Here is a 22,834-nt window from a genome sequence, read left to right as displayed (position 1 = left end):
TCCATCCCCCAGAGCATCCAGCCCACAACATGTCTTAGAATTCAAAGGCAAACTGCCCACACTATAGCAATTTCTGTCACTTGCTTTCCGCCATCTGTTGAAGAGACCACGGTGAGGCTGGAGGAGCCTGCTGTGGAGCAAGCCCCCCCCCCCAACACACACACACACACACTTACCTGGTCTGTGCAGGTGGTGCTGCTGGAAGGTGTGCTGGAGGGATCCATGGCAGAGCAGCATGGCACACGCACTTATCCACAAGTACAGGACCCAGGACATCGCAGAGACCATTGCCATTCTCTAAAGAACATGAGATAAGAACAGGTTACCCCTGACTTCCAGCCCACAGTGCAATAGTCCCAGCGAGGAAGGAAGGGGGATTATCAGACGTGGTATTCTTTTGCAACTTGGCAGGCTAGAAGGAATGTTCCAGCAGAGATCATGCCAGGGAGTAGGATTGAAGACCCTTTCCAGAAGCTCATAAATATGTCCCTTAAGGTCTGGAAAACAAAAGGCAATGATTGCCTAAAATGCAAAAATAAAGTTTTTGACTGTCAGTCAGGCCGATGAAAACATTGTCTGCTCACGAAAACACCCAGTTTTACATGAAGAGCTGCAAACTAGTTTTCCCAGACATTCAGAAGCTGCAGACTTTCTCATTCTAACTTCATTGCAAGTCTGACATAAGCCTGGAAGAAAAGAGTGGGCTCTTTTTTTTTCTCTTTAATTCTATAGTCATGAATTTTTAATGTCAATGCTGTCCTCTAAACTAAGTAATCATTTTCTCAGAGGCATGTTGTAATCTCCCGATAGAACTGATCTTTCTGACTGGACTTGAAATCAGAAGGAAGTGTGTCTTTAGCCAGAATGAGTTTCTGATGCAAGGTCTAGGCATCTATCCTACAGCAAGCCATAATTTACAGTATTGTTTTGCCTCCTAAGATCCCATTGTGGCATTTGCTGGAGCACGGATGAATATGCATATGCAGGTGGTGTGTATATTTATGAGTGAGCATATACCTTTTCTCAGGCACTGAAACTTTGACAATCTTATCTGTACTTATGGGCATCTCAAGAGCTACAGAAGCTCAACGGCGCTACATATTGTCCAATTTCCCAAACAACACCTTATGCTGCATTTCATATTGCAAAATTAATCAAACTCGAGGCATCTTCCTTAGTCAGCCAGTGATAGGAGGCATCTTCTATACAAGAATTCAGTTAGCAACATGCCTTCCTCTTAGAGAGCTTAGAAAGGGTTTGTGCAATTAAGGTTGTGTTTTCCTCTTTCGCTCTTTCAAATGACACCCTTCAAGAATTTCCACTATATATTAAAACCCTGCTGGTGACCTCCCAGTATGCCTTCCTGATCTGTGGAAATTGGTACTCTTTCAAAACCAGTGGTGTTCAGCAAAAATAAACATTATATACATATATATATGTGCATAATTCTGGGTAATTTGCAGGTTTTAGAGGGGTGGAGTGTTTGAGAAAGGCTTTGAGGATAACAATAGATAAACGTGACAACTGTAATTAAGTGCAAAGTGGGAAAACATTCTTTTCGACCACATGGAGCCATCAATGCCCCAGGCAGTGACTCAGATGGACCACTCACTTTCTAATTAGTTTCTAGTTTGGTGGCCCACTATTTACTTTTGAATACAGCATGCTTTGCCTCCTTGATTTTAGAACTAGCAGGATAGCCTGGATTCATTCTTATCAGCAGAGATAAATAGCATCTCCCCTCCTGTGAATCCCCAAATGAATGCCTTTTAGAGCCTTTCAGAATAGCCTGCAAATTACAGAAAGACAAAACAGAGGTGACCCGGCATGCATTCGCTGTGTTTTCAATCGCTGTTAAAATGCACTGGGAATTTAACTCAGGAAAAAATCCAACCATCCTCGGAACTTAACAATTCTTCAGAGCTCTGCTCTCTCTTGCTCAGTTTTAACCCATAGTAGACCTCAGCACGCAGGAAGCTGCTCTGACTTGACAATCACAGCACCTCCCTTTTTCTTTGCTTTTTCCTGTTAACTTTCTTTAATTCCCAGCATCACTTCCCAGGCTCCTGAATACCCCTTTCCCTGCTCGCTCTCCACTCTCCCACAGAGCTCTGCTCCGCTCAGTGGCAGTAAGAGTTTTCCCCCCAAATAATGCATCTAGCCTTGCGTACTTCTCTGAATATGTTTCAAATCTGCTTTCTGGATCTTAAATCTGCAGAGGCTTTCTTACCTGAAAAATCCAGCCAAGAGCAGGGCACTCTCCTAGTGTTCATTGGAAAGAGCTAACACTTTTTAAAATCCATCTGTGCCACAATTCTCAGATATTCAAAGAGAATGCTTCCCAGCAGTTCTTTATCAAGAATTAAAGAAGAAAAAAAAAAAGGCTTTCCTCTTCCGATCCTATTTCCACAGTTAAGAAGACGTTGGGTTCATTCACTGTATTGTCAGAAAAGGAACCAGGGTTTGAGGGGTGGAAACCTTGTCATTTTCACCTTTAAATCATCTCCTGGCGTCACCTCTGTCTGACGAGACCTTTGAAGTGATGGTGAGCTAATGTAGTTTCCTGATGAGAAGCAGTTTATAGCCACCGACAGACCATCCCCACTCCAGCACATTCAGGACAGAGTTAGGCAGCGAAATGTAAGAGCAGGGCTGCTATACCTCCTGTAAGGAGCAGGAGTCTGTTTCAATACACCCCTCCTCTCTAAAGTCTCACAAGTCTTAAAGTGACATTACCCTCTATTAGAGACGAGGTAAATTTTAATAACTGCCCTTCACTCTCCCACGACCCAAGCAGCGCTTTAACACGCTTTATTACCTGATGGTCTGCGGTGGAGGTTTTTGTCTTATTCTATTCTCATGCCAGGAGACTGAGAAGGAAAGAAAATGAGAGAGAAGGAAGCATCATGCAAAATATTGACAGTGTTAATGACTGTTAGGCTTGCAACAGTAAATGGGAAAGTGAAACATACACCAGGTCTTACCTCTGACTGTTCTTTTTGCCAGCAAGTTATACTGTCAGGCTTAGCCTGATTTTTTTTCTTTCTTTCTTTCTTTTTTTTTTTTTTTTTTTTTTTTTTGTCAGTTAGCTATTTTGTCAGCTAAATCTTGGAATATAATTTATCTGGAATATAACTGATGTTTGTGTTCCTAAGCCAAATAAAAATCTTTGGAGTTATTTAACATGTTTAATAAGTAGAAATATATATCATTGTTGGTACCCAAGACTGAGTTATGATGAAGAAAGATGCTCAAGGTTCTTTGTCAAAGTATTTTTGCTTTCTTTCAATAGCATGCTGAGATGGAAAGGGAAAACACACAGAAGTTCAGTAGCATCTCGAGTACTATGGTGTGAACCCCAGCTTCCCTGGAAATATACTATGATTGTACTTAAAGTTCGGAGACGCATGGGAGATGACCTACTTTTCTTTTATAGGCTGCACCAGTGATAAGTCTCTGAAATACTCGCTCACACCACACCTACTATGTGCTAGATGCTTTCAATAAAGCAAAAAGCAAGACTGCTATGACCCCCACTATCAAAGGTCACCACCCCAAGTCTGCTACATTATTTTCAGAACTGAGATGGTTCTCACAATTTTCTTGCCTTGAAAACTTCAAAGTTTCTGAGAATCTCTTTACCTTTTGCGGGTATTATAAAGAAGACTGAATGCTGGGGTGCATCTTTGAGAAAAGTCTTCTTTCCTCTGCTCTACAAAGAATGACACCTGCTTGGTGTTTCATCAGTCTTTCTCACTGGTCTTTCAGTGATCACACACACACACACACACACACACACACACACACACACACACACCTCCACAAACCAAATTTCAAAATAACAATCAAATGAGATAAGAATGACAAATTTTTAGTTTGGGTTCTTCTGTCTTATTTCTGTGGCTCATTATTCCTGTCTTAATTAATGGGTGTCTACAGAAAGTTTATACTCATGCTGCAGAATCAAGGTAAAAGTAGAAGCAGTCACAAGAGCAGGAGCCAGGGTTCATCAGATCTTCCCCATGTGCTTGCACTACTCTGAACTCTATCTTATAAGGCATAATCTACAGTGTTTTACTAACCCAGTAGGACAGGCATTGCCATTGTCTCCATCTCACAGATGAGGTGTGTGGAGAGATGCTAAGAAAGCAAAAAGTAGCAGAAGCACCAGGTGGTAGAGTGGATTCCGAATTCAAATTCTCTGCACGAAAGACCATCTCTTCAATAGCCCAACAAAGAAATTATGAAAAAGTAATTTTAAAACCTGCTTTTATATTTTTATTTGTTTTACAGTAAGGTGGTTTCCAAACTTATTAGCCATTTATTCTAGAGACATATATTATTCTAGACATTAGAAACATTCAGATATTCAAGACAGTTTTTGCCCCATGATTTTGGGGGTTTCTGGCTTTGGTTTGCAAATGAATTTAAATTAAGAGGAAATTCATATATGCTAATAAATGCTAGCATTTTGAAATGCTATACCCTTATATTTTCCATTTCTAGGGATTAAACAAAGGATTAACATAGTTGCTAAACTCTAATTCAATGCAATTTAATACAGTTGAAGCATGGATTCATGGGTCATGTTTAAGACACCACAGACAAATTTTGAGATATATAAAAAGCCGAAAGATTTGCTGTAACATTCTGTGCTTATCTATGATGAGAGGAAGGAAGGAAGGAAGGAAGAATTCAGTATCCTCCATTTATTTCTCCCCATCTGATACTTTATAGTCCATTACATTGCAGGCAGTGATCTTTTCCTTCATAATATAAACATCAGCAAATACTGATTGTTTGTGTCTGCATAGATGAGTTTGTGGTGTGGGTATATGTGGTGCCTGTGTGCATAGAGGCCAGAGGATGTAAACTGTTTTGCTCTGTCATCCTCTACTTTATTCCCTTGAGAGGAGTTCTTATGGAACCTGGAGCTAAGCTGGTGGCCAGCAAGCCCTGGCAATCCTCCTGTCTCTGCCACTCTAGAACACTGGGGTAACAGGCATAGATAACTTTTGATATGGGTGATGGGAATTTGAATCTAAGTCCTCACCCTTGTGTGCAGCAAGTGTTTTTACTCACTCAGCCATCTTCCCAGCTTCAACAAACACTGAGATTTATTTCAACTGCCTTTGTGCCTTTCAGGGAAGCTGTGGCTTTAAATCTTCTGACCATGGTAGGATGGATAGCAGGTACCCTTTGGGTTGGTAAGGGTTTAAAGCTTTGGTCAATGAGGACAGGTGCAATCACACGGGGACTGGAGTTTTAATGTTTGGAGAAATACCAATGCCATCCAGATCTCTCTTTGCCTCTCTAACAGGGACAAGCTGTACTGTCAGCCTAGATCAGATCACTGAGGGACCACAATGAAGAGGCCTTTCCTCCTCCCCTCCCAACCCAGATGGATACACGCAGTGAATAGGAAGTAGTTGCCAAAGCAACTGAGATTTGTAACTTTATTATAGCATAAAATTGACAATTCTGATTGGTAAAGACCTAAACCTGTATTAGTCATTTCCTAATTAAATTTTTTTCTTCCATGTCCTATCCTAAGCTATCCCCAAGGAGACAGCAGTGTGCCTATTCAAACTCCTGTCTTCACAGAGACCACAGCAATAGGAATCTAGTGGCTGGTTTTTTTGTCAAAGAACTGATAACCACAAAGCATGGAATATTGGGACTAGAGGTTCTGGGGTATCCAAGTGAGGAATGATGGATATGTTGATCCCTCATGTGAGTGATGATGATTGGCCAGTGTCATGCCAGGACAGTGTTTGAAAGAAAGGGGACTAAAACGGACTATAGACTTATGATTTTTAACTTCCAGTTTCATTAATTAAAAATAGTCTAAGCATTGTGGGGTTCAAATCATGTCAAAGTTCTAAAGGTAGACATTTCAAATACAGTACTATACATGCATACATAATTGTATATATTTTTTAAATATCCTATACACTAGAATTCCTCCCAAGGAAAAAACCCACGTGTTCAGAAAGAAGGCCTTGCAGAGACATTGGAGGTAAAATTGAAGCACCCAGAATGCTTAAATAGCCCCAAACTTTCAGCAAACTGCCCTGCACAAGGAAAAGTGGGTAAGTAGAGGGAGAAAGGGAGAGGACTGAGGCTGGAACAGGTCAGAAACCTGGGAGGAGGAAACATCGGTGGGAAAGAGGTGAAGGCTGAAGAACAGAAGGAACCAAGTGAGCAGAAACCATCCAGCCCAGTTGTCTCAACTAATTATTTTATCTGAGTATTATGCCTGCTTGTATGTATATACCTGGTACCCACACAGGCCACAAGAGGACATCAGATCCCCAGGAACTAGAGTTACAGATGGCTGTAAGCATCCATGGGGATACTGGGAATCAAGCCCAGGTCCTCTACAAGAGCAGCCAGTATTCTTAACTGCTAAGCCATCCAGTTGTCTCGGTGGAAAACTACACCTGAAGTGTAGGATAACACATTTCTCCAGATGAAACGGTAGTTCTGAGTGATGACAAGTCTTTATACAAATGTTCCATACAGTGAGTGTGATTTAAAAACTAACCCAGGACCCTACTCCTCATACTGGGTTGCTTGGCCCAGCCTTAACACATGGGGAGGCGCTTAATCTTACTGCAACGTGATAGGCCATGTTTTGTTGATACTCATGGAAGACCTGCCCTTTCCTAAACAAAAATGGAGGAGAAGTGGATTGGGGGTGGGAACAAAAGGGGGTTTGGGGGAGGGACTGGGAGGAGAGGAGGGAGGGTAAACTGTGACCAGGTTGTAAAATAAATAAATTAATTAAAAAACAAAACAAAACAAACCTGGGAAATCTATCTGGGGAACTAAGTCCCATGTAGAGAGAATAGGTACCAGTATTTATTTACTCAAAGACAGACATTCCCCATTTATCTCTTTCCATTTTTAATTTCTGATCACTGGAAATGAAAGCTGTCCTTACTTCAATTTAAGAATAAGTGAATTAAGCCGGGCGGTGGTGGCGCACGCCTTTAATCCCAGCACTCGGGAGGCAGAGCCAGGCGGATCTCTGTGAGTTCGAGGCCAGCCTGGGCTACCAAGTGAGTTCCAGGAAAGGCGCAAAGCTACACAGAGAAACCCTGTCTCGAAAAACCAAAAAAAAAAAAAAAGAATAAGTGAATTAATAATTCAGCTAATTTTAATTCACAAACATACAGAAGAAAATGAGGCATGTAAAAATTTATGTGCGTACTTCTAGATTGAGAACCAATGAAAAGAATTTTAAATAAACAACAACCAGATTAAAAAGCACAGCAAGTTTTAGTCTAATGCAAAGTCAAATGGCTTAAACGTGTGTCAAATATTTCTTGAGAAAACACATTTTGGCTGTGAGTTCACAGTTCTGCTTTTCCCCCCTTTTCCATTTCAATTTGTTAATGAAAATGATAACATAGGCAAAAAGATTATGGAGAAGATGAGAATCCAAATGTTCTCAGTACCACTAAAGCCTGTTTCCTCATTTTGTCCCTTTCTCTTTCTTTTTCTCCCTTCTTCGTTTCTTCCTTTCTTTCTCTCTTCCCTTCTTCCTGTTTTTTTTTTTCCCAGCTATTGGGACTATCCACCAATTCGTCTACAATGTCCATTTTAGATTCCCCCAACACAGGCTCACATGTTTGAATGCTTGGTCTCCAGCAGATAGCCTTGTTTGCAAAAGTTGTAAGAACCTTTAGGAGATGTACCCTTGACGGAGGGAGTTGGGCAGTGCCTGGAAGCTTTATATCCTGGCCCCATTTGCTCTCTACTTCCTGAATATAAATGTCATGTGACCAGACAATTCCTGTCTCTGATGCTGTGTGTTTCCATGGTGGACTCTATCCATCAGTAACTGTCAGCCAGAATAAACCGTTTCCCCTATGAGTTGCCTTATTTTGTTTTGTTTTGGGACAGGTTCTCACTATGTAGCCTCAAACTCACTATGTAGACTAGGCTGGCTCTGAACTCACAGAGATCCACCAGCCTTTGCCTCTTTGTCTCCCAAGTTCTGGGATAAAGTCATGTGCCACCACACCTGGTTCCTTAAGTTGCTTATTTCAGGGTATTTTATCGCAGCAACAGGAAAAGAAGCAAAGACAGTAAATTCTCTATTATATACTGTGTTATATCAAAGAACATTGGATGAGGAAATTATTATGTAAAGAAATCAGGTAAAAACAAAGCTAGGCTATGTGGCTGATGGTACTGATTAGATGCTCATGTGTCAACACATTTAGTGGGAAAAGAAGAAAGGTGTATACTAGTCTGGGCCCTTTACACACTGTTGCATTTATTACAAAATACTAATAGATGGATTTTTTGGTTAAAGACACCTAATTTCAGAGAAACTGGATGATTAAAATAATGTCACATCTCTGTCTAGCAAGGCTGAAGAACTATGACTCAGATTCATTTCTGATTCCTCCAGCCCAGGTGCTAAGCAACCAAATTCTAGGCAAACAACATTAGTAAGAAACAATAAGCTTAAACTCATAATTATAACACCATAGGTCTATTCATAAAAGTGAAAGAAGCCAGATATGAGAGAATATGACATATAAGACATACAGCCATTCAAAGATAGCACTATTTTAATGCTAAGTAAACTCCCCAGTAACCACAATGAAGGGAAAAACTATTCTCTTAAAATCTAGAATAAAATGAGATAAAAAAAAAAAACAAGAACACAAAAGTAAAATAAAACAAATGAAAATGGTAATAACAAAGAAATCTACTATTGCTTAGGAAACAATAAAACATTTGAGTAATAGGAGCTGAAAAAAATGGCTCAGCAGTTAAGAGCACTGGCTGCTCTTGCAGAAGACCCAGGTTTGGCTCCCAGCACCCATGTGGTGGTTCACAACCATCCATAACTCTAATTTCAGGGAATACAACTCCCTCTTCTGGCCCCTGCAGGCACCAGGCATGCACACGGTACACATACATGTAAGCAGGCAAAACACTCATACACCTAAAATAATAAGTTTTAAAAATTAAACAAATTATCAGTAATAAAATAGCATTAGTGAGGCCAAATTACTTGCTATAAAAAATAATGATAGTCTACTATTCAGATCTGAATACATAAGACAGAATTTTAGTAATTATAAGAAAAAATGGAGGCAGGATTGTTCTGAGGCCTGATGAAAAGGTAACCTTCATGTAGGAGTCTCATTTTTCAACTCCAGCAGCCTATCCCTGCAATTACTTATCAAGCAGAACTGACTGCACACTGCTTATCATCTCTGTCTTGTAGGCAGAAGATAAAGAAAGAATGAGGTCATTTCCTTTGTTCTTCAACTCCTGATTTCTTTATTGTCTTTCTAGGACACAGATAATTCTGGAATCACAACAGCTGCCCATTCTTTTCTCTAAGTAAAGTATTAGTAAAGCAGAGACTGGGGCAGGGAGGTCTCTCTTTTCATTACAAGGGGGTGAACATGAACTATAAGCACATAAATATCGTAACAATTATTACTTTGATAAACTAAAAACAAGCACATGGTATTTTTCTTTGTGAAAACCTCCGATCCAGGTCTGGTGTCATGACTCAGAAGATAAAATGCTGTGTACCCACAACCCATACAAATGCCAAGTGAACTAAGTGGATCCCTGTAATTCCAGAACTCAGAAGGTGGAGAAGGCGAATCCCCAGAACAAGCTAGCTGACCATACTGCATTTTTAAGAGAGCCTCCCTCAGTGTGTAAGGTGGAAAGCAATCAAGGAATATACCCAACGTTTGTCTCAAGTCTTCATATGCACACGTGCCCACATGCACAAGCACCTGTGCAAATAACTCCACACATGCGAACATGTAAACATATGTATACCATTTGCAGACACATGCAAAAGAAGTGTTAGTGCTACTTAAAAAAATCCCTCAGATTTCCAGTTGATCTGAAATCAGATCTCCCCCAGTCCCTCTAAGATTAAATAAATAACTCACTCACTTATTGATTTGTGCCTGAAATGATTGCCGCATCCCTTTCAATGAATTTCTACATCTGGTTGCTTCTATCTATTAATTCTGCTTCCCAGCTATGTTTCAGATTATTCATTGTTTCCTTCTTCCTTCAAACACCATCACCCATGGTACATGCACCATCTTTATCCAACCCATAACAATACCTTCCTACTGAGCCAATCCACTTACCTGAGAGTGTACATCTTCTATCCACATCTTCTTCATTTTGTATGTAACTGGAATGTGTCTGATACCTATGATGATCATGTTGCTCTTGATAATTTAAAAATTTTCAAAGATTTCCCACTGAGTTTTAAGTAATGTCCAAATTTCATGACTGTGATTGACAAGGATCTGCTTGAGCTGGACTCTCTATACTGCAACACTTCCCTGTTATAAACATGTTGTGATGGTTAATGCTGTCAACTTGACAGCATCTGGAATCACCAAGGAGACATGTATCTCAGAGCACCTTGAGGGGATTACCTAGATTAGGTTCATTGAGGTAGAAAACCTACTCTACTCATGGGCAACACAGGTATAGACTGGGGTCCTGGCCTTCATAAAAATGAGAAAGCAAGCTGAGTAACATCACTCAGTGTTTTCTACTTCCTATAGATGCACTGTGACTAGCTGTCTCCAGCTCTTGCTGCTATGATGGACTGTTCCCTTGAACTGTGAGCCAAAACAAGCTATTCTTTAAGATGCTCTTTGTCAGTTACTTTGTCCCAACAAGAAGAAAGGTGACTAATAGACATGTCTGCTCTTATTCCTGCTGATGAGTTTCCTTAGGAACTTGAATGAGACAGGGAAACTGTTCTTCAGATACCTTCCTCACTGCTCAGACAAGATCAGGTGATTATTGCATCATGTGTTCCTGAAATCTTTGGGGTGTCACCTCTACAGCCTTAACTACCAGTGTAAACAGTTATTTCTGAATTTATCTGTTTAATACCTGCTTTATCTCCTCACTGAAATGAACAGAACAAGCATTTGTTTGCTGCTGCCTCCTCAGAATCTAATATACTGCCTGGGATGTAGTAAACACTGAGGTGTTTGAATGAATAAATGAATAATAATGAATGAACTAAGGACCAAATACTAGATCGCCATCTAGAATGCATGTACACTAAACTATTTTTAATAGGATTATATTGATTTTGTGATTCTTTCCTCTCACCTCTGTTAGACTCCTTGGTAAGCAATGTATTCATTTATAAAGTGGTGACACAATCAGGGTGAGTGCTGTGCCCTTTGTGAGTCCTCTATTTTGATACTAAGTAAAAGAAATTGGCCCATACATTGTTTAGACCTGTGGTGGTTTGAATGAGAATGGTATCTATAGGCTCATATCTTTGAATATTTGGTCTCCCATTGGTGGAATTGTTTGGTAAAGATTAAGAGCTGTGGCCTTATTGGAGGAACTGTGTCACAGGGGGAAGGCTTTGAAGTTTCAAAAGACTCTTGCCATTCTCTTGCTCTCTGTGTGTCTCTGTCTCTCTCTGTCTCTCTCTCTCTCTGTCTCTGTCTCTCTCTGTCTCTGTCTCTCTCTCTCCTCTCTGCCTCCTACATGTGGATTCAAAGGTGAGTTCTCAACTGTTCCAGCAGCCATGCCTTTGTTCTGCCATGATAGACTCCAATCCTCTGAAGCTGTAAGCCCAATTAAACACTTGCTTTTCTAAGTTGCCTTGGTCATGGGTTTTGAGACAGCAGTAGAAAAGTAACTGATACAAATCCCTACAACTAAATTTATTTTTGCTGGAAGAAAATTGTTCTCAATTTGCAGCCTTTGATCTCAGCATTTGATATCCAAATATGGTCCAATACCACATTATATGGAAGCCCTAAAGAATGGAAAAATCTACATATGAAGCAAAAAATACTTTGAAATATTAAAAGAAATTAAACCCAGAAGAAATTCCCAAAGCCTCCTACTCTAGTGTCTCTCTTCTGGCAGAGATATGAAAATATAAGAAAAAGAAAAAGGCCCATTCAAGGGAACACAGAGGGTTATCTGGCACATGAGTGGTATGAGAACACGTTTCCTGGGCTGAGAAATAGCTCAGACTGTATAGTGTTTGCTGCGTGTCTTAGTTAGGACTTCTATTGCTGTGAAGAGACACCATGACTCTCAAAAGGAAAACATTTAATTGGGGTGGCTTGCTTACAGTTTCAGAGGTCTAGCCCATTATTATCATGGCAGGGAGCATGGTGGCATGCAGGAGGAAGTGGTACTAGTTACATCTTGAGGAGAAGGCAACAAAAACCCCTCTATATGTTACACTGAGCAAAGTGTGAGCAAGAGACACTTCAAAGCCTTTCCCCTGCAGTGACACACTTCCTCCAAAAAGGCCACGCCAGCTCCAACAAAGCCACACCTCCTAAGAGTGCCACTCTCTTTGGGGACCATTTTCTTTCAAACCACCACACCACAGAACCATGGTTACCTGGCTTTGATCCCTCAGAATTCACATGAGCTAGAAATGGGGGCATGCACTTGCACTCTCAGTACTACAGGGGTGATCTGAGAGGGCCCCTGGGCCAACCAGCCTAGCCTACTTAGTTCCATGCAAATGAGAGAACTTGTTGAGAGAGAGAGAGGGAGAGGGAGAGAGAGAGAGAGAGAGAGAGAGAGAGAGAGAGAGAGAGAGAGAGAGAGAGAGAGGGAGGGAGGGAGGGGGGGTGGATAGCACTTCAGAAATGACATCTGAGGTTCTCCTGTGGCGCGCGCGCGTGCGCGCGCGCACACACACACACACCAGATTTCCCACTCTAACATGCCTTCCCCTCTTCTTTTTCTCCCACACTCCCTGTCTCTCATCCTCTCTCCCTTCTTCACTGTGCCTGACAAGCAGGTATTCACACACCACTGAACAGGAGAATCTCCTGCAATACTGGAAATGCTTTCCTTGTGCACTGGCTAAGATGGTAGGCAACCCACAATCCCACTAGTTGTTAAGCATTTGAAGTATGGCTAGTACAGCTATGGAAATCAATTTTAAAACTTCTACTTATGTTTCATTTTATTTCAATTTAGATAGCCATATATAGCTAGGGTCTACTGCATTGGAAAGCATAGCTCTGGAACTCACTATCAAGGTCAAAGAAAACAAAACCCATGCCTCTGGATAACTGGCAGGAAGTTAGAAAGAGAATAGTAACCGCTATGGCTTAAATGTCCTCATCAAAGCTCACATTGAAATAAAGTCCCCCTGCCAGGCTGTGGAGGCACACACCTTTAATCCCAGCACTCAGGAGGCAGAGCCAGGCGGATCTCTGAGTTTGAGGCCAGGCTGGTCTACAGAGCAAGATCCAGGACAGGCACCAAAGCTATACAGAGAAACCCTGTCTCAAAAAACGAAACAGAAAAACCAGCAAAGTCCCCATTTGGATGTATTGAGAGGTGAGGTCAGGTAGGAGTCTTAAGACATTCTGTCCCTATAAGTGGGTTAATCCATCCAGGGAACAATGGATGAATGAGTTAGTGTATTATCTTGAGAGTAGGTTGTTACAAAAGCCAACTCTGTCTCTTGTACGTATCCCTCTCATAATATAATAGCCTCTGGCAGGTCAGAATTTTGCAGATTCCCTCCCCCTCCCCTCAGCAAGAAGACCTTCAGACCTTCACCAGATACAGTACCTTGAGCTTGGACCAAGCAGCCTCCAGAACCACATGCTGATTAAACCTTTATTCTTTATAAATTACCCAGTCTACTGCATTCAGTTATAGGAGCAGCAAGCAGACAAAGACATCAATCTTCCAAGATGCTAATGACACAGAAGAAGGATGTAGGTTGTAAATGATGATTGCTATTTGCAGAAGAAAAAAACCCACTAAAACCATTTCAAACATGAAAATAATAAAGATGTATGGTTTCTTAGTGTTTGACAGCCCACAAGTGAGCTCAACTCCAGGTGAGTTTGCTTCTGCAATTCCATTGTGCCGTCAAAGACCTAGCTGTCTTATTTCTAATTATCTCTTTGCCTTTCAGGATATCGGTTCCAAAGTAGTCTCCTCATCACAGATGAATCAGGACTGCTAACAGGTGTCTGAGCTCTGTGCTTCCTCATCCGTGACATGAGTTTTTAGCAAGACTAACCATGGCAGCTACTCTCAGGTAATTCAAGATCTTCTAGTTCGTTGCCAATTATTGATGGCACAGGTTGTGCTCTCCTTGACCTTGCTGGTGTATAGAAGAGCTGTGCTTTTCAATACAGCAGCCATTAGTCACCCATGGTCCTTAAATCTATACAGGCAATGGCAAGAAAAGGGGTTATTTTGAGCTAAGCCACATAAACAAGGATTTCTCCATTTTAGCTTCTACAGAAAATCATTTCGTGTCTCAAGATGTTAGTTTGAGTCAGTATGCCTCCTTGGGCTACTGTCAAGACCAGGAGGAAAGATCACAGTGCTAGGCTTAGAGCTGAGTAATGCCCCATCCTTCATCCATACGCTAAGAGAGATATACAGAAGAAAGGGAAGGCCACACAAGGAAACATTAGAATAATAACAAGGCAAGGGGAACAAATACTGGAGAGATAATCCCTTTATGATCAAAGCTGTAACATTTTCTATAGTTTCATATATTTATAATTTTCCTACTTATAAAAATGCATACTCAAGTTTTTCTTTCTTTAGTATCTCTTTAGTTAGAATTAATTTTTTTAGTTTTATTGTGACACTTTCATACATATATATGATGAATCTCCCCCAACTGCGCTCCCCCATACAGCCTTTCCTCCACTTGTTTGTGCTGTTCCTGCCCCTAAATAGCCTCTCTTTGTGTGTTCATGTCACACATACTCATCATTTTAGAAAGGTAGAAAGCTCAAGATCTAAATGGAGGATTTGAAATCATCTCTGATGCACCACAGCAAGGTTGGCAGCATTCACATATTGATGTGCATGTACCTAACACTTTTCTAAGCATATCTACTGGATTTCTTACTTTTCTAAATACTGAACTTTTAACATTAGCTATACTGAGTCAGGTATAGTGACATTCCTATAATACCAGAACTTACGTGCTAAGGCAGAAAGATACTATCAATCCTGGGGTCAACCTAGACTATGTAGTAAGTACCAAGTATGCCAGGGTACACACTGAAACCCTTTCTTGACAAGAGTAAAACCATTTCAAATAAGTTCCGTAAGTTTTTTTTGGGATATTACATTTTCCAAATCAGTAATCCTTCCTTCAATGGTATCTTAACCAATACAAAAAAAAAACTTTTCTTTCTCTAAATAGTCCATATCTATGGGTTATTTCTAACGTGGTTGCTTTTACTTTTGATGACACAAAGCCAACAAGGAGAAAGTTTCTCTGTGGGATCCTACATCCTCCTAATTGTTAACTCCAGCAAAAGTACCCCAACTCCTTCGCCTTTTAGGGAAGAAACCCTATTAACTTTTCTTGACTGTGTTCCTATCAAATTTCTTCTGAGTTTCCTTTCAATATTATCTATTCTCTTTTGTCTGGTTTCAATTTTAATTCTATGAACTATACAACTTCCAGTAATAGGACAAATTTGTTTAAATGTATATTTTAACCAAGATCTCACACCCTCTAGACAAACAGTCATCTGCTGAACCTCACTACCAGCTCCTTCCTTGTTTCTTCTTCTTTTTAATTCTTTATTATTGGCATGGTCAGAAAGACAGATGATAGAGATGACCAAAGAACTCTGGAGCCTGATTATACTGTTATATCTCCACCTGTTCAGATGCACCATTCTGACCCCATATGAAGGGAATCATTGCAAGATGACGACCAGGATGCCTAGTATGCTGTTAGTCTTGATAATGTGTTTCTTTGTTTTAAAGATTTTTTAAAATATTGTACAATTTTTCCTTAGACTTTTAGAATGTTTTCTCACTTCTCTTAACCCTTGCAAATTCAACAGAAGCATCTATACAACACACTCTCTTCTATTTTCAACCAGTGTCCTCCCTCTACTTTACTTCTTTCAACTCAAATTCTTTAGACTTGGTACTTGTAGGTCATTTTTCCATTAAGTTTCACTTGGCCCCCGAAGTCTACACTAGGCACTGTTCCTAATATCCCTGAGAGTCAGTGCTACCTCCATTTGCATTAGTGTCTACTACTCTGTGTCCTGAGCCTGCTGCCCAAATCTATACCATCTATACAATACCTTTCAGCCCCTCAAATGTATCACATTCTTCTTGATACAAAGCATTTACACATTTTATTACCTTCCTAGCATCCTATTCTTTTTTTTTTTTTTTTTTTTTTTTTTTTTTTTAATTTATTTTAATTTATTTTGCAATACAATTCAGTTCTACATATCAGTCACGGATTCCCTTGTTCTCCCCCCTCCCGTCCCCCTCACCTTCCCCCCAACGCCCCCCCCCCCATTCCCATCTCCTCCAGGGTAAAGCCTTCCCCACAGACTGAGGTCAACGTGGTAGACTCAGTCCAGGTAGGTCTAGTACCCTCCTCCCAGGCCAAGCCAAACAATCCTGCATAGGCCCCAGGTTTCAAACAGCCAACTCATGCAATGAGCACAAGATCTGGTCCCACTGCCTGGATGCCTCCCAAACAGATCAAGCCAATCAACTGTCTCACCCATTCGGAGGGCCTGATCCAGTGTGGACCCCTCAGCCATTGGTTCATAGTTCATGTATTTCCATTCATTTGGCTATTTGTCCCTGTGCTTTATCCAACCTTGGTCTCAACAATTCTCGCTCATATAAACCCTCCTCATTCTCGTTGATTGGACTCCCAGAGATCCACCCAGGGCCTAGTCATGGATCTCTGCATCCAGATCCCTCAGTAGTTAGCATCCTATTCTTTATCGAAGTTGATTTTTAGCACCTCGGGTGTAGACTTTCTCTAATGCCATCATTCCTTGGATGCAAATATGCATTACCTTCCCAATATGCACAACATATAATGACATCCGAGGTAGGATTTCTTTTTGTTTTGAGACAATTATCCTACTGTGTATCACTGGCTGGTCTGATTCTCCCTGTCCCTGCCTCTTGTGTGCTGGAGCTGTAGGATGTGCCACCAAGCCCAGGTCTACTTGATCATTTTAAAACCACAGATCACAAGACACGAAACGACATTCTTCCATATTTTCAATTTAATATCATTTTACTCCACCCTACCCATCTGCCTACTCATCACTCTCCATTTACCCCTGCCTTCTCTCATTAACTTATTCAACTACCCATTCATTCAGCAATGTGCAGAGGCTTGAACTCAATAACTCATGAAAAGATGGTAGATCATCATGCCCAGGTTCATTACCCCAAATGCTTTCCAAATTCATGGCTTTGGTAAAATCTGAAAGCTCGTGTTGTGATCATGGCTGCTTGTTTGCTACCTGCCAGCGTGCCTGTCCCATAGTGGGTACTCAATCAATAGTTATAGAAACTACGAATAAATCAATGTATGAATGAATGAACAAACTCAGTCACTTCTCATTTATTCATGTTTGAGATGTTTTATAAATTCTCAGGAAGATGCTAAGTGAGTGGTTGGCAGTGGGGTGAGCAGGAGGCGGCTGGCAACAGTTTTAGATGATGTGTCTGTGTGAGCATGGGTGTTCGTGTGGGATGCTGAGACTTGGAGTGCCTAAAAGTGCCTCTCCAACCACATCCCAGCACCAGAAGGAAGTGCTCATTGCCTCCCTTCTCACTTTCTCTTTCCTCTCCTTTCATCCCTTTCTTCTCACACGCCATATTGATAGTGGGCCTTCCCCACTCTCGGTTTCCACCCTCACATTCAGCATTTTTCATACTGTAATGGAGAGTGTGTGGTATTTCTGACAGTGCCAGCTCAGACAAGAGAATCTAGCCATTACTAGTTTAGAACAGAGGGAAAGAGTGCTGTAAAAGAAAGTCAAGGAAATCTTGGGCACTACTCAAGAGGAAGAAATGGCCATACTCATATTCCCTAAGCTAGAGGTCCTCAGTTCTGGCAGTGAATTTCAGTAAGGGATGCAGTACCTACCTCCATGTTCTAAGACCCCATCCTGAGATCTATTGAATTATCATCTCTGGATGGGAGACTCTGGCAATAGTATTTTTCACAGCTCCCTAGTTAGTTCCAATATATAGCCAAGTTTGAAAACCACTGTGCTAAAACAAAAACTTATTTTGGTAGATTTTGTGTCACCATGGCAACACCAGAAATACCTGCAATTTCTTTTTAATTAGTTGCCAACTAAAAAGCACATTTGCAATGTTTAACAGATGTAATGCTAGCCCAATGTAGGCATATTTATTGAATGCTTACTATGTGCTTTGTATGGTAATAGCTATTATATAAAACCTCTACTTTGTTATCATGTTTTTGCCTGGATCTTATTTAAGTGCATAGAGTAGGTAAAGAATATGTGTTCCAAGGAATGTCTATCCAATTTCAAGGTTGCTTCCTTTAAATACATCTCTTGTCTTGATTTTTCACTCACGTTAATACAATTCCCCTGCTGAGTTAGCTGTGGTTTTAGTAGTCTCTCCTATAACACATGGAAGACCCAGTCCCTGGTCATGAGTAGAGACGGGAACTAAAGTCAATTTGGGCCTGCCAAGGATATGCAAACACAGGATTGCAAATATCTCTTGGAAAGATGTCTTTCTTTCATCTAAGACAACTTCAAGAAGTAATTTTCTCTTTGTAGCTAGAGCTGGGATGACAGGCATGTCACTAACTATCTAACTCCCAGTCATTTTAAAGGAGTGCTAACTTAGGATGAAACCAATACTAGGAAATCACAATGAACACAAGTCCTTTTTGATGTTTAGGAAAAAAAACCACAGTTTTCCTTTGTTTAGGAAAACCAACTCCAATGTCCCCTCAACACCAGAGTGTTCCTTCTAGAGAGAGGATAAGGCACTTAGATTTGGGGTACCAGTCCTCACCTTCTCTTGTTATTTCATTCTGAACTACCTGTTCTGGCTGGACCATGAGCTTCCAGAGATGCTCCTATCTCTGCCTCCCATCCCACTGCAGGAGTGCTAAAATTACAGATTCATGCTGCCACGTCTGGCTTTATGTGGATTCTGAAAATCTAAACTCGGGTACTTAATGTACTGAGCCATCTCCTCGGCCCACAAACTCTCATTTTTTAAAATAAATAAATTAGGATCCAAAGATCTGAAGTGGTGTATGCAAGGTGATGCAGTCTTCCCGTCCTGAGTTATGTAAAGCTGGTGTGGCTCTCAAAAGTCTTCACTGCTACACTATTGCTCGCTCCACTCAAGCTCCAGAATCATCTTCATTGAGAATATTTGCCTAAACGTTCCAATGTGCTAAGTTAGTTGTGATGACCATAGTCTTTGAAATGCCTTTAGATTTCCTTAGAAGAAACTCTCTCTAGAAATAGATATTCTCAATTCTTTCTCAAAAGACATACCCCCAAACCTATGGAGGCAATTTGGTTTTCAGATGTAGACACCATGAAATAATATGTAAAGCTGTTGAAAATATAGATCACACAGCTCACCCCCAATCAAGAAAAACATTAAAAATTCTACCCAGCTCAGCCGCTTCAGTACACTTTTACACTACACATGATGTTGCTGAATATATAAAATACTTGGATCTAAATTTAAAAATGCTCCCCCTCCCCTTGATTAACCAGATTGTCCCCTCCCCTATATATAGGAACGCTATGTGCCTGAGCCCACTTGCCATCTGTCATCATATTTTCCAAACTTCTCTTCCACCCCCTCCTCTTACACAATTTTATCACATAAAAATATTAGATTTCAGGGATTTGTATAATTTCATGAATTTTCTGAGCCAAGTGAAAATAGAAGAACTGGTATATGAAATTGCCTCAGCTTTTCAGTGCCCAACACATATCCACAGCAGCCAACTTGCATGGCCAAGAACCGCAAGTCAGTTTTCCTCTATTGTAACATTTCACATTAGGAATTTGCAAGTGTTTCGAACATTACAAAGTAGAATTCAAATAACTGCCAGAAGTTTCTGGCTCACAGAGCATTGTAATGCTTTGTTTATTACATTGGTGATATTTAGTGACTTTCCCAGTATCATTGGGAAACGTTCACAAGTCAACTAGAGATTGTCCATTTTGTGTCCCCTCTAATGGTTGGGAGATGAGTTTTTTTTTTTTTTTTTTTTTTTGGTTTTTCGAGACAGGGTTTCTCTGTGTAGCTTTGCGCCTTTCCTGGAACTCACTTGGTAGTCCAGGCTGGCCTCGAACTCACAGAGATCCGCCTGGCTCTGCCTCCCGAGTGCTGGGATTAAAGGCGTGCGCCACCACCGCCCGGCATGGGGGATGAGTTTTACCCACCTAAGTATATGATACCTCTAAGGCCAAGGGCTTCAACTAGAAGCCTAAGAGCCTACCTTGGAAGTTTTGTTTCTACTTCTCACATGCAACCACAAGAAGTCTCAGCCAATATTCTTGTTTCTGAGCCACAGGAAGTCAATGAGGAATGTCCATGGAGATTGACTCTGAAGTATAAAGCTCACGGTGAAGGGGCTGGTTCTCTTACTATGTTCTCACCTGTCTTTCTATAAGATTTTTTTTTAAAAAAAGAGATTAGTAATGAATATCCTGAAATGATTACTAAGTATCCTAATCTCTCCCCTATGCTCCCTGGGTTAGTTCTAAGGCCTCATGGATCTCAGTCACATGACTTAAGCTTGTCCAATTAGGAATTCCTGTGCTTTATCACCAGATAATGGTCCAAATGTGGGAACATGACCAAAGAAGATCCTTACACAGAAAGAAATTGACTTTCTGGGCTACTAGAATCTTTTTTTAAATTTTATTTGTTTTTTTAATCTATGTAAATGTCTATCCATGATTATGGAGAATACAAGCAGACCGACAGGTAAAGGAGAAAAACTAGATACAGGCAGTACTATTGTTATTAACAGCCCGCTGCCCCTTGCAGTGTTCTCAGTAAACCTGTTTTCTTACAGACACACACACACACACACACACACACACACACACACACGGGGAGGATGGGTAGGTAGATAGACAGACAAACAGAAAGACAGACAGAGGCTAAAAGGTAGAAATGGAGGAGATAAGGGGATTTTTAAAAGATTTATTTTATGAATATATATGTGCCTATGCATGTGCACCATATGTGTGCAGTACCCACAGAGCCCAGAAGAAACCACTGGATCCCTTGAAATAAGAATTATGAGTGGGTGTGAACTGCCTGGTACAGGTGCTGGGAACCAAAGTTGAGTTCCCTGAACATCAGCAAGTGTTCTTAACTACTGAGCCATCTCTCCATCCCTAAGATTAGGGTTAAAGAAAGAGTTTGCAAACTATGATCTGCCTTCCATTCCATAAGCTTTAACAAATCATACAAACTGTCTAAACAAAGGGCTAATGGGATATACTTAGAAGAGGAAGAGTTGGAAATATTTAGAAAATGCCCTGAATACTCACCCAAAGGATTATTATTAGCCTCACATTTCCCATGAGGGAGTACAGTGTGGAAAGATAGGAGACTTCCTGAAGGCTTGACACTAAGAAGTATAAATGGAATCAAAGTGAGTATGACTCTAAACACCAAACTCCTTTATGTTCTCTCATGTCAATGTCCTTTCTAATCAGCGCTGCATTGTGTGGTTGAATGGGATTCTAGGTTTACATGACAGAGGACCAAGTAATGGATTTACAATGTTTAGGTTTGATGAGCTGAAAAATAGGAATCCCTTTTGCCTTTTTAATAAAACACATTTATGTAATACCACAGTACTTAAGAGTAGTGTGAGTCTTTAGCTAGATTTGGATCCAGGGTACAGTACAGAATCTCCCGTAAGATAATATAAGGAGAATAAAAGGAAGGTAGGGATGAAAGAAAGGTTGGAAGAAGGAAATAAGATGGAAAGAGATGGAGAAATGAATAGGTGGAGGGCAGGTTTTAGACAGAGACCTTCCCTATTCTTGAGTACCTTAAGTATAATTCTTTCTTAAAAGGTTCAGGTTCAAATATTTATGAGACAGAGTTACTATTATTTTTAGAGGCTTTGTCAAGTGTAAAAGAGGAGGACAAATCTGTTTGTGAAGGAAGTTTACAGTACACTTAAAAGTTTATTTTAAAAATAAATAGGACTTGATAGATAGGGCAATAAACAGTAGACCCTGTCTGCAACCTGCCTACAGCAGTGACAGGGAGCTTCTGCAGGCTGCCAGAGCCAGAAATAAGAATGAACACTTCTTCCTGTCACAAAGTTCCAGGAATATCCACAAACAAAGAGGGTATTTGGGATGTGGCATCTGTAAGCCAAGTGGCTCTGTCATATCACAGTTTGTGTGGAACACACCCACACAGGTAGTCACATCTGAGTCAGATGTTTCTGGATCTCTTTGCAGTGAGTTCCCATTTTTGTTTTAGGTAGAAATAATAATACCATATGCAAGCCAGGGAGGAATTTTTTAGAAAAATCAAGAGCCAGAGGAAGATTAATCTTTGTAACACCTCAATAATCATGTGGTCAAAACAAGTCCTTCTGTGTCCACCACCCCAACACTAATCATTATATTCTCATTTATTGAACACACAGGAGTATGAGTAGTTATTTACATGTGCCTCCTGTATACTGAACAGGATTGTAGGAAGAAGGAGGCAAACATGAGAAAGAAAAGCAATTTCTGTCTTCATGAAACTTCATATTTTATTGAGGAGAAAGGTGTAGAAACAGATATACAAAGTGATTACACACACGAGTAATAGACAACAATCAAAATCATAATGGAATTGACCACTTGGGCACAGGGTGGGATGTTCTGAAGGGAATGACCCACAGCTCTTTGGGGTGATAACCTTTGTGCCAGAGCCTGAGCCATAAGGACTGCTCATGAAATGGAAAAGTACAATAGATATGCAGTCCTGTTTCAATTAG

At 40.6% G+C, this 22,834-nt stretch overlaps 1 protein-coding gene and 1 long non-coding RNA gene across 10 annotated transcripts in view; one reads left to right on the top strand and one right to left on the bottom strand.

The window, feature by feature from the left end:
- Positions 1 to 2,733, bottom strand: part of Tafa1 (TAFA chemokine like family member 1) — a 518,804-nt gene extending 516,071 nt beyond the window's left edge. The window contains exons 1-2 of one of the 3 annotated variants that reach the window (XM_052722221.1): positions 2,493 to 2,733; positions 177 to 297 (exon numbers count right to left, since the gene is read on the bottom strand). In XM_052722221.1, coding sequence (XP_052578181.1) covers positions 177 to 297; positions 2,493 to 2,615 — 244 coding nt within the window. In that variant the 5' untranslated portion in view covers positions 2,616 to 2,733. Of the gene's footprint in view, positions 1 to 176; positions 298 to 2,230 lie in introns of all 3 variants that reach the window. The other 2 variants (XM_052722220.1, XM_052722222.1) reach the window with 2 other exon arrangements.
- The window catches only part of LOC128100120 (uncharacterized), a 128,496-nt gene that overhangs the window by 1,467 nt on the left and 104,195 nt on the right, over positions 1 to 22,834 (top strand). For all 7 annotated transcript variants that reach the window (XR_008214667.1, XR_008214670.1, XR_008214668.1 and 4 more), the window contains exon 2: positions 13,955 to 14,080. This is a non-coding gene — a long non-coding RNA (uncharacterized LOC128100120). The remainder of the gene's footprint in view (positions 1 to 13,954; positions 14,081 to 22,834) is intronic.

The sequence above is a fragment of the Peromyscus californicus genome, unplaced genomic scaffold, assembly GCF_007827085.1.
Source record: "Peromyscus californicus insignis strain IS unplaced genomic scaffold, ASM782708v3 Scaffold_6__1_contigs__length_162567912, whole genome shotgun sequence".
NCBI lineage: Eukaryota > Metazoa > Chordata > Mammalia > Rodentia > Cricetidae > Peromyscus > Peromyscus californicus.
This window is presented reverse-complemented; position numbering and strand designations above follow the sequence as displayed.